General features: G+C 42.8%; 1 protein-coding gene across 2 annotated transcripts in view; it reads right to left on the bottom strand.

Moving 5' to 3' along the window:
- Foxn2 (forkhead box N2) overlaps window positions 1-12,424 on the bottom strand; it is a 49,821-nt gene that overhangs the window by 14,135 nt on the left and 23,262 nt on the right. For both annotated transcript variants that reach the window (XM_052186582.1, XM_052186581.1), the window contains exons 2-3: window positions 11,843-12,383; window positions 2,047-2,141 (exon numbers count right to left, since the gene is read on the bottom strand). In XM_052186582.1, coding sequence (XP_052042542.1) covers window positions 2,047-2,141; window positions 11,843-12,382 — 635 coding nt within the window. In that variant the 5' untranslated portion in view covers window position 12,383. The remainder of the gene's footprint in view (window positions 1-2,046; window positions 2,142-11,842; window positions 12,384-12,424) is intronic.

Genomic DNA, 12,424 nt, shown 5'->3' with positions numbered 1-12,424 from the left:
AAACTTGTGGGCTGGTTTGAGTCTCCTTACTATCTGGGTACTCCCAGGGGTAACAACCTTATCATCAAGTTCACGGCAGCTGGCAGGAAGGCTGGCAAGACATGGGGACTAAGACTTTACATCTCTGCCTATGATCTGGGACTCCTCTTTACTGTCTAACCGCTCTAAGGTAGCCTGTTGAGACCCATGGTCCCCTGACACTCCAACAAGGCCCAACCAACCACCCTGAAACCTCTGCCTCAGTCCACCATTGTTCCCTCATCAGAACCCACCACCCTTCTGCCCCAGTGGGTTCCCACTTCATCAAACCAACTGCTTCCAAACAATCAGGTAAAAAGGATGGCCATTTCCACTGTGTTACTAAGTTCTTTCCTTGGCATAGGGCAGGCAGGAACTGCTCGTGTAGGAGCCTCAGCCCTAATGACTCAGGATACAAATGACAAGGCCGTATGGATGGCTATAGATGCAGATACACAGGAGATGGAAAAGTCCATCGAGACCCGCAGGATCGTCCTCCCTGAGAGAAGTTCTTACAGAACGCGAGGCCTAGGCCTGCTGTTTCTCCAGTAGAGAGGACAGTGCAGCCTTAGCTGAGGAACTTTTTATGCTGACCGCTCAGGGATGGTCAAAGAATCCACAGCCTTAGTCAGAAAGAAAGTATAAGACAAAAACAAACAAAAAAGCCTCAGTGTTGACTTGAGTCCCTCTCCAGCTGATCTCCACAGTGACCTCAGTGTTGACTTGAGTCCCTCTCCAGCTGATCTCCACAGTGACACCGTGGTCTGTATCCTGACCTTCATCCAGACAGATGTTGGCCTTGACTTGTGATCCCAGCATAATCAATCCTTTAGTTTAGGTGTGTGAGGGATCAGATTTTCACTGTTTAATTGATGATTCTGAAACAATAATACCAGTCCATAGAAACATCTCAAAGATTCGAAATGGCCCATTACAGAAGGGGGAATGGTTTAGCCAACAGTGAGAGGACGGAGATAGGCTGACTCCATGACAGGCTTCACACTGGCATGTCAGGAGACTAGGCCTAAATCTCTGCTTCCAAGAACTGAGAAAGTCCAGGCAAGTCAGATACTGGAAAAGTCCCAGGCCTCCTGCAGCTAATCAGAAACTGCCCTACCATCAGTGCCCCACCACCAGGCCTGAGGCAAGGGCAATGGGTCATCAATAGTTTCCAGGCCTCCCCAGAAAGTTTCCAGCCCCCACAACCCCCAGCAATAGTCCTGGAAAGTCCCTAGATGTAGAACCAATCAATTAAGATAAAGATCACCTACCCCTCCTGGAATTGCCCTAACAAGCATTAAATTGGGCCCGTGAGCTCAAGCATCTCTATCTTGGTCAAGGAAGACCCCAGCACGCTGGACTTCTGTAGAATAAAACACTCTTTGTTTTGCATACTATTTGAGTCAGGGTATCATTCTTTAGTGAATCATGGACCCCTGCAAAATGTTATGGCTGCAAATGATGAATCATCTTATTCAAAAATTTTATTTTGTTGTTTGTTTTCTTTTTAAAGATTTATTTATTTTATGTATGTAAGCACACTGTCGCTGTCTCCAGACACAACAGACGAGGACATTGGATCTTATTATAGATGGTTGTGAGCCACCATGTGGTTGCTGGGAATTGAACTCAGGTCCTCTGGAAGACTAGACCATGCTCTTAATCACTGAGCCATCTCACCAGCCCTCAAAAATTTTAAATATGAATTTAATTTATTGTGTCACTGTTAGCATGCAAACAATTAAAATGAGTTAATGTTTTTGCAACTGAAGTCACACAATTAATTTAGCTTACTTATAATATAGTTTACTGACTTATTTTCTGAGAGTTTATATTAAACTACCCAGCATTTTATTTTCTAGAAAAAAAAAATTAACCAGAGGAAAATATCTTAGGTTAATGTTAGCAGTAACTACTTCTCTATACAATTAGATAAACACATACATAAAACAAGACAACTAAAATAAAATCTATAATTTTGTTTTCTTCAGTTGACATAATAAATCTAACCACATAGAGGGCCCTTACCTTTGTGGAGAGGAAAAAGGTTGCTTCTTCAAGGCCTGCATAAGGTTGGGCTTATATTCTGGATCAACACGCCATAAGGAGCCTTTTCCATTAACCTAGAAAAAAGTTGTGCAAGAATTAGTATCTTGGAACTATCTATCCTCTGACTGCTCTGAGAAGCATCTGGGGAAAGCTCCCTCCCATTGCTGAGTCCAAGCCGCAGCTGAGGTGAAGGATGGGGTGCAGCCAGTGGGAGAGCGCCTCCTAGCGTGTATCTGCTGCACTGCTCACACCCGCTTCCACAATCCACTACAAAGTGGAAGTGAGCCTGCTATACATGACTGGTTGCAGTCACCATGAATTAATAAAACTTGCTCTGACCCAAGATGAGAGAGGTTGAAACTTATTTATACCCAGGCTTAAATTTTATTCATCTGTGGGGAGAGACAAGCCGTGCGCCTGGGGGCCGGTGGGGAGGAATCAGAGGAAAGCACACACGCTTCTCACTGCTCTCCTCTGTCTTCATGGACCTGAGAACTCAAAGGCGGCGCCTCTGCCTTGGCAGCAAGTGCCTCTGCCTTCGAAGCCATCTCCCTGACTCTATGCCCTTTATATTGCAAACAGCATGGAATCTAAATTATACTTCACAACTAACTACATTAGTAATTCTTTGGGAGACAATTAAATTCACTTATTCCTTTCCCCCACACTCCTTCCTTGCATAAAACCATGTATGATGCAAGGTTTGATGCAGTCAATTCCACATCGCTTCCACTTTCCATTCTCAATCACAGCAATATCAGGCAACTAATGAGACCTTTTATCTTTGCATACTGTTTCATTTTTATAAAATGGCACAATGAAAAAAATATTATTCCACAAGTTAAACAACTAAGATCTAGGACTGGAGAGATGGTTTCAGCAATTAACAGTACATTCCAGACTTGCAGAAACTTAAGCTTAGTTCCCAACACTATTATCAGAAGGCTTACAACCACACACAACCACAGGGACTAATTAACACCCTTTGACCTCCAATTGCATTCACACACAGGCAGACATACTCACACACACAATATGGAATTAAAAAAATTCTTAAAAACCCAAGATACTCATCATTACTGACTGGTCATGTGAAACTGGACAAATTGTTGATTCTGAAAGTTAAACCTCCCATATGTTACTCATAAAATAAAGATCCAAGATCATTTCAGAGAACTGTAATAAGATTCAGATAAAGTAATAGCTAAGTGACAAGGCTAAAAAGAAATGAAGATTAACTTGTTACTCTGAAATTGGCATAGGGAATTCAATGATACCAACAATAAGGATGGAACTCAAATTTTAAAACAGGTTAGGTGATAAATGGTAAGGTATAAAACTAATTTGGGGAAAGAAAGCTGCTTATCTGTGGAAAAGTCCAGCCACTGAGAACAGAACAGTTTTAAGCACCCTGGCAACTGAGGCATGCAGAAAAAGTAAACTGAGTGCGTGTTTTAACACAGCTGCACAGGGAGAAATGGTCTGTCTGTATTATCAGATGAGGTATCTCTGGCATTCAGTGGCAAGGTACCCCAGAAACAACAGGAATAATTAGGGTCAAGTGTGGTGTAACCCAAGTACTTCGGGGGTCAGAGGCAAGAGTATTGTCCTAAGTTCAAGGCCAGCCTGTTCTACATGGGGAGATCTGTCCCAAACCAACAGTATATAAATCTGTGTGTATCTATGTGTCTGTCTGTGCCTGAGTTTGTGCCTTGTCTCAAAAACCTAACCAAAATAACTTTTTTTCTGTGGGTTCCAGCCTGCCTGGTCTACATACTGAGTTCTAGGTTAGACAGGGCTACATGCTGAAACACTCTCAAATTGAAAGAAAGGAAAGGAAAGGAAAAAGGAAAGGAAAGGAAAGGAAAAAGGAAAGGAAAAAGGAAAGGAAAGGAAAGAGGAAAGGAAAGGGGAAAGGAAAGAGGAAAGGAAAGGAAAGGAAAGGAAGAAAGAAAAGAAAAGAAAGCAAGAAAAGAAAAGAAAGCAAGGAAGGAAGCAAGGAAGGAAGGAAATCTTTAACTAGTTCAAGGCCACTATGGTGGTTTGAATGAGAATAGCCTCCACAAGCACCTATCTTTGAATACATGGTCCTTAGTGATGGAACTGTTTGGGAAGGATTAGGAGGTGTAGCTTTGTTAGAGGAACAGTGTCACTGGGGGGCGGGTTTTGGAGTTTCAAAAGCGCACACCATTCTCAGTTAGCACTGTCTCCTCTCAGCCTCAAGCTTGTGCCTCAAGATGCAAGCTCTCAACACCATACTTGCCTGTTTGCTATCACACCCCTCACCTCTGAAACTATAAGTCCCCAATAAACTCTTTGTCCAACAAATTGTCTTGGTCATGGTATCTTTTTCTTTCCACAACCTATAGTTTATTCAGGGCTTACAGTGAGAGGGTTAGAGTGCATGATGGAAGAATGGAGGTAGCAGGCAAAAGGTGACAGGAGCAGCAGCAGAGACTTCACACACGTCTCAATCCACAAACAGGAAGCAAAGAGAGAACTCACTTCAAACTGTAGGAATCTTTTTCTTTTTTTAAATTTTATTTTATTGGATATTTATTTACATTTCAAATGTTATTCCCTTTTCTGGTTTCCCTTCCAGAAACCCCCTATCCCATCCTCCCTTCCCCTGCTTCTATAAGGGTGCTCACCCCCACACCCCACTCCCTCATTCTGGTCTCCCTGCCCTGGCATTCCCCTACACTGGGGCATTGAGCCTTCCCAGGATCAAGGGCCTCTCCTCTCACTGATGTGCAACAAGGCTATCCTCTGCTACACATGCTGCTGGAGCCATGTTTCCCCTTTGGTTGGTGGTTTAGTTCCTGAGAGCCTTAGGGGTACTAGTTGGTTCATATTGTTGTTCTTCCTGTGGGCTGCAAACCCCTTCAGCTCCTTCAGTCCTTTCTCTAACTCTTCCATTGGGGACCCTGTTCTCAGTCCAATGGTTGGCTGTGAGCATCCGTCTCTGTATCTATCAGGCTCTGGCAGAGCCTCTCAGGAGATAGCTATATCAGGCTGCTGTCAGCAAGCACTTCTTGGCATCTGCAATAGTGTCTGGGTTTGGTGTCAGTATATGGGATGGGTCCCCAGGTAGGGCAGTCTCTGGATGACTTTTCCTTCAGTCTCTGCTCCATACTTTGTGACCATATTTCCTCCCATGAGTATTTTGTACCTATTTTTATGAAGGATGGAATCACCCACACTTTGATCTTCCTTCTTCTTAAACTTCATATAGTCTGTGAATTGTACAGACTTGGGTATTTTGACCTTTTAGGTTAATATCCATTTATCAATGAGTGCATACCCTGTGTTTTCTTTTGTGACTGGGTTACCTTAGTCAGGATGATATTTCCTAGCTCCATCCATTTGCCTAAGAATTTCATAAATTCATTGTTTTTAATAGCTGAGCAGTACCCTATTATGTAAATGTACCACATTTTCTGTATATCTCTGTATCCTCTGTTGACGAACATCTGGGTTCTTTCCAGCTTCTGGCTATTGTCCAGTTTCTGGCTATTGTAAGTAAGGCTGCTGTGAACACAGTAGAGCATGTATCCTTACTACATGTTGGAGAATCTTCTGGGTCTATGCCCAAGAGTGGTACAGCTGGGTCCTCAGGAAGTACTATGTCTGGTTTTCTGAGGAACCACCAGACTGATTTCCAGAGTGGTTGTACCAGCTTGCAATCCTACCAACAATGGAGGAGTGTTCCTCTTTCTCCACATCCATGATAGCCTCTGCTGTCGCCTGAGTTCTTCACGTAGTCATTCTGACTGATGTTAAGATGGAATCTCAGGTGGTCCCTGCATCTCAGGGAAATTTGCATTTCCCTGATGACCTAGGATATTGAACATTTCTTTTGGTGCTTCTCAGCCATTTGGTAATCCTCAAATGAGAATTCTTTGTTTAGTTCTATACTCCATTTTTAATAGGGTTATTTGATTCTCTGGAGTCTAACTTCTTGAGTTCTTTGTATATATTGAATATTAGCCCTCTATCGGATGTAGGGTTGGTAAAGATCTTTTCCCAATCTCTTGGTTGTTGTTTTGTCCTATTGACAGTGTTCTGCAATTTTATGAGGTCCCATTTATTGATTGTTGATCTTAGAGCATAAGCCTTTGGTGTTCTGTTCAGGAAATTTTTCCCTGTACCCATATTTTGTGGCTCTTCCCCACTTTCTCTTCTATTAGTTTCAGTGTATCTGCTTTTATGTGGAGGTCCTTGATCCACTTGGATCTGAGCTTTGTACAAGGAGATAAGAATGGATCCATGTGTGTTGGCAAGATGGCTCAGTGGGTAAGAGCACTGACTGCTCTTCCAAAGGTCCTGAGTTCAAAGCCTAGCAACCATATGGTAGCTCACAACCATCCGTAATGAGATCTGATCCCCTCTTCTGGTGTTGTCTGGAGAAAGCTACCATGTACTTACATATAATAATAAATCTCTCTTAAAAAAAAAAAGAAAGAACGGATCAATGTACATTCTTCTACATGCTAACCTCCAGTTGAACCAGCACTATTTGTTGAAAATGCTGTCTTTTTTCCACTGGATGTTTTAGCCCCTTTGTCAAAGATCAAGTGAGCATAGGTGTGTTGGTTCATTTCTGGGTCTTCAATTCTGTCTCTCTGATCTACCTGTCTGTCACTGTACCAATACTATGCAGCTTTTATCACTATTGCTCTGTAGTATAGCTTGATGTCAGGGATGGTGATTCCCCCAGAAGTTATTTTATTGTTGAGAATAGTTTTTGCTATCCAGGGTTTTTGGTTATTCCAAATGAATTTGCAAATCGCTCTTTCTAACTCTGAAGAATTGAGTTGGAATTTTGATGGGGAATGCATTGAAGCTATAGATTGCTTTTGGCAAAATGGCCATTTTTACTATATTGATCCTGCCAATCCATGAGCATGGGTGATCTTTGTAGGAGTCTTTATGAAACCTGAAAGCCCACCCCTATAACATACATTCTCCAGCAAGGGGGTATCTCCTAATCATCTTCAAAAAACCACCGAGGACCAAAAGAGCAAATGTTGGAGACTTACAGGTGATCTCATTCAAGACACTATACCAAACCATGCCTGGTTCTATACTGCATCAAACCTCTCCTGAAGGATGGGAGATGCCAGGATGGGGGCTGCATAGTGTATACCCATGGAATCCTTTCTTCTATCTCCTACTTTCCAATGCTAGACTGTGTGAACTTCCCATTCCTGACCTCTGAAAATAAAGCTTTCTTTTCTGTCCTGTAATATGTCCTTCTCCGTGTTTCCTACGGGGAGACACTAAGCCTCTCTCCCTTTTCAGCTTTCCTCCCCGTCCTCTCAGGGATCCCTCCTGGTGGGGCCATTATACCCCCATCTTCCAGCCTACACTGTAGCTGCTTATGTAGTATATAGTTCCTACGACCTCACTTTAAGCTCTGGGTGGACTGCACTACTAGCCCCTGCCCAGAGAATGTTGGATCCATGGATGAAAATCTGAAGACATACAGACACACACGCATGTGCAGCTCAATTTCAACTTGCCCCTTGGCTCAATGGCTGGGCGCTTCTTATCTCCTGCAGCTAGCATGCCCTTCCCAAAATTCTTAGCTCAGCACATCTTAATCTGCCCTTAGCTTAGTGTCCTGGTTACCTTCTCCTTGTTCAATAACCCCGAACTGCCCGCAGCTAGCTGCGTCTCTAATCTCCCACCTGGGGAAGTGGCCTGTGGCCGCTCCCCCAGGATCTCACGTGGCTGGTCACGTTTCTCCCTCTGAAGCATGGTCAAATTCTCTTCCTCTTCCTCTTCCTGCGCCTCTTACCTGCCTGCAGGGACCCAGAAGTAGCACCTCTTTCCTTTGCCCAGCAATTAGCCCCTGGCATCTTCTTTGATAGATCAAGAACCAATTGGGGAACATGACATCAGAACCACCCACTCCCTACAGCTGCTTGTATTACGAATGCTAATTATGTTCCCCCCAACCCTGTTTGTATGAGAGTATCTGTACTTAACTTCTGGGAGACTGCCCCCAGTTGGTTCTGATTGGGAATAAAGATAACAACGGCCAATAGCTGGGAGGGAGACAGAGGCAGGATTTGAGGATTCCCAGGCTTGGGGCCAGAAGAGAGAGGGATGAAGGAGAGATCCGCTATGCCACAAAGTGTAGAGGGAGGAGAGTCAAGATGCCAGAGAAGAGTTCAGGACAGAGCTACGGCTGCTGTGTGAAGGAGCTGAGAGAGTTTGGCCCAACTGATCAGCCCTCGGAGTCCAGAGCAGCCAAGACAGAACATAAAATTGGTAAATACCGACTTGGGATTAACTGCATGGAGGTTAGGCAGTGGCCCAACTACTGAGCTGTTCAAGGCACATCAAAATATATAAAGACTATTTCATTTGGGAGCATGCCTTGGGGCGGGTAGCAAACCCACTGTCAGGGTTTATTAATTAGAAAATACTACATCATACCTTCTAAACATAAGGAGCTTCAGCTGTCAGACTCTCTGGACATCCAGAGCTCCTAAGAGCTCCATGATAACCACATGAATACACAGCATGGCTGGTTCTTGTTCTACTGGGACATTCAAGCATTTTTCTGAGCTGCACTTATCCCTGCCTCTGGGGCCCCTTCGGCCCTTCCTTCTGTCTTTCCTAGGCAGCTTCTCTCAGAGATCTTACTTTCCAGAAGCTGCCTTGAATATCTGTTTACAGCTTCTGTATCTCCAAAGCATTGGCTGAAGTCTAGGTGATAACATGCCCTGGGAGGCCAGGGCAGAAGAATCATGAGTTCCTGCCTAAGCCAAATAGAGAAGCCCTCTCATGAGAAAACAAACAATCACAACTTCAATGTTAAAATAACAGCTTTATAAACGAGAAACTGGTTTTTGGCATTCTTTTTTTTTTTTTTTTTTTTTTTTTTTTTTTTTTTCAGAATAGGAACTTTATCTCCTACTTCTCCCTATATATTATAGGGGTGCTTTCTATGTAAGGTTTAGAGATCAGGTTTTTGGCATTCTGAGACAGCAATCACCTTCTCCACATTGATTTTGGGGCTTTCATGGGCAATACACAATAGCCTTGGAGAGAATCTAGAGGAGGGACCAGCCCTCCCACAGGAGTATTACTGGGCTGTCCACTCACCCTCCTCTCGGATCCCAGCATCCTCCCTCTGCTTGAGTACCTTCTTGTCTCTTCCTTGTGGGTGATTTGATGAGCTTGGAATTCCCTTTTCATTTTGTTTGTCCTTAAAATCATAGGCTAATCAGAGGCAGATAACTTGCCTATCATATGGAAAGCCCCAGATCTTCAATCTTATCACAGCAATTTAAAAGTAACTAAGACGGCCACCCTTAGCTACACACTGAGTTTGAACTCAGCTGGGCTACATGAAATCCTAGTTCTACAAAGAAAAGGAGAAAGGGAAGGAAAGGAGGGAGGGAAGCAAAGAGAGAAGGAGGGAGGGAGAGCAAACTCATTAAATAAAAATCAAACAAGTAAAAAATGTATATAAAAGAACTTCCAATGTAGTCATGTCTTTAAAAAAAATAGAAACTCAGATGCCTAAGTATTATTAGATAATGTGAAACAAATTATGCATTAAAATGGGAAATACTGAACATTTTTTTAAGGTTGCAAAGTAATTACCTGCCCCCCCCCCACCACACACACACTATAGTCTATTCTCCCTTTTCTAATTTCAGGGAACAGAACCCGAGAATTTCTGCCTACCTTCCTGAACATTCACCAGCAGTTTCAAGGTTGGTGGAATCATGGTCCCTATGACCAGTTACTACATAAAGCAAGGATAAGTAGGTAGATATCCATGAGTGATTACTGCACAAAGATTTTTGACTTTAAAAGAGTTTATACCCTTCCCAGTAGGATATAAAAAACTTGTACACAGTTGTAATATGCACTGTAAGAAACAACAAAGGGCTACAGGAGCCGGGAGGGTGGGATTACATAAGAGAACACTAAACTAAAACGAAAGCAATGAACATCCGCTTTAAAAGGAAAAGTTATAAAGTTAAAGGTTGCCAGTTGGTGAGGCACATACCTTGGTCCCATCACTTGGAGTCAAAGGCAGGCAGATCTGAGTGTGAGGCCAGACTAGTTAGTCTACAGATTGAATGCCAGGGATACACAGAGAGAGAAACCCTGTCTCAAAACCATGCCCCGCCCCCCCAATTAATGGTAAAGAAAGAGAATCCAATCAAGTATGAACATGGTATTCTATATTAAGGCCGGTGATTCTCAATGATTCTAATGTTAAGAGACCATTTAATACAGTTCCCTCTAGCTGTGGTGATCCCCAAACATAAAATTATATCATTGCTACTTCATAACTATAATTTTGCTACTGTTATAAATCAAAATGTAAAATATCTAATATGCAGGACCCCTAAAGATATCAAGACACACAGTTTGAGAACTACATTATGCTTATCAAGAAAAAAAAATTTCTAAAGGTATTCTTAGCATATATAGACATGTATGCACATGCATGCGTGCACACGCGCACAAACATGCAAACACACACACACACACACACACACACACACACACACACACATGTCAACTGATGAGTTGAACATTTATAGGTATTTTATTTCCTAGAGTCTAACCTTGGTTTTTGCAGGCCAGAATCAAATAGTTTTACCTCTCTGGGTCTTATTTTCCTGGTTATGAAATAAGATAGTTCATCAGGATAATGTATAAATTCCTTTCAAAATTTATATCCAAGTAACCTGGCATCCTTTAGAACAAATATCAAGCTTAGAATCTGGGATCTTAGAAGAACAAAAAACAAAGTCCCAATTTATCTCTAGATTAAACACTTAAGTTGTAAATTAGGTCTGGTCTTTAGGAGATGGACTTGAGATCAGAGACAGTAGTATCCAGATGCTATGTGAAGCCACAGGAATGGATAATATTACCCATGAAAACACAAAACTAAAAAGAAAAAAGTGAAAACAAGTTTCTAAACAAATATTTAAAAAGTTATTAGTAAAGAGAGCTGGGTGGTGGTGGCTCACACCTTTAATCCCAGCACCTGGGAGGCAGAGACAGATGGATCTCTGTGAGTTTGAGGCCAATCTGGTTGGTCTACAGAGAGGAGTTCAAGGGCTACACAGATAGACAGATAGGAAAGGAAAGAGGAAAGGAAAGAGGAAAGGAAAGAGGAAAGGAAAGAGGAAAGGAAAGAGGAAAGGAAAGAAGAAAGGAAAGGAAAGGAAAGGAAAGGAAAGGAAAGGAAAGGAAAGGAAAGGAAAGGAAAGGAAAGGAAAGGAAAGGGAAAGGAAAAAATAAGAAAAAAGGAAAGAAGGAAGGAAGGAGGAAGGAAGGAAGGAAGGAGGAAGGAAGGACAGAAGGAAGGAAGGAAGGAAGGAAGGAAGGAAGGAAGGAAGGAAGGAAGGAAGGAAGGAAGGAAGGAAGGGAGGGAGGGAGGGAGGGAGGGAGGGAGGGAGGGACTTAGGTGGTCTGGGGATAGCACAGTGGTAGAGTGCTTTCCTACCAGCATGCTCAAGGCCCTAAGTTCAGCATCAGGTAAGGGCAGGGGTAAGTAACAAGGTGGAAAAGGAACATCAAAGAATAATCGAGGTGCCAAGGCAGGCTGAATGTAATTTTAGTAAGTTTCTTTCAACACTAAGAAATTTTAAAACACCATAAATTAAAGCAAATGAAGACTATAATTAACGTCAAGCTAACCTGACATGGCTTTATATCTCTCGGTCTTGAATTTTACAGGACTATATTAATTCTCTCACCACACAGAACAATGTTTATAAACACTCACCTTGCCATGACTTCTCTCCACTTTCTGGAAACATTTATTCAGAGATAGATTATGCCTAACAGAATTCTTCCAGCCTGTAGGTGCAGTGGCAAAGTATGGGAAGCGATCCAGAATCCAGCTGTAAATGTCTTTGACAGGCAGGCATTTATTTGGCGAGTGTTCAATAGCCATATAAATGAGAAGACTAAAGGAGTACGGGGGCTTTGCCGTGGCTGATGGTTGCTCTGGGCTCTTGTAGCAGGACGGTCCAAAGGATGGCATACCATCCCCCTCTATGTCATACAGCGGGCTAACCACTGGGAGGCCTGCACTTCCCAGCCTGAGGTGTGTTAGAAGATTACTACTCTCATGAAGCCAGTTCAAGTTTGTTAGCTCGTCGTCATCTGCTGAGTCACTGCCCACTAGAGTGGCCTTTGGTCTGGCAGCATCCCCAGCTTCTGGCAAACTTCCCATTTTGTAAATCTGACTCAGTCCTGCAACCTTCTCAGCTCCTGGGGTCTCAGCTCTCTTATCTGGAGTCATTCCAATTACTGGACCCATTCTACAATAAAAAAACAAATTACTAATTAATGTAAATCTAAA

The sequence above is a fragment of the Apodemus sylvaticus genome, chromosome 6 (assembly GCF_947179515.1).
Source record: "Apodemus sylvaticus chromosome 6, mApoSyl1.1, whole genome shotgun sequence".
NCBI lineage: Eukaryota > Metazoa > Chordata > Mammalia > Rodentia > Muridae > Apodemus > Apodemus sylvaticus.
This window is presented reverse-complemented; position numbering and strand designations above follow the sequence as displayed.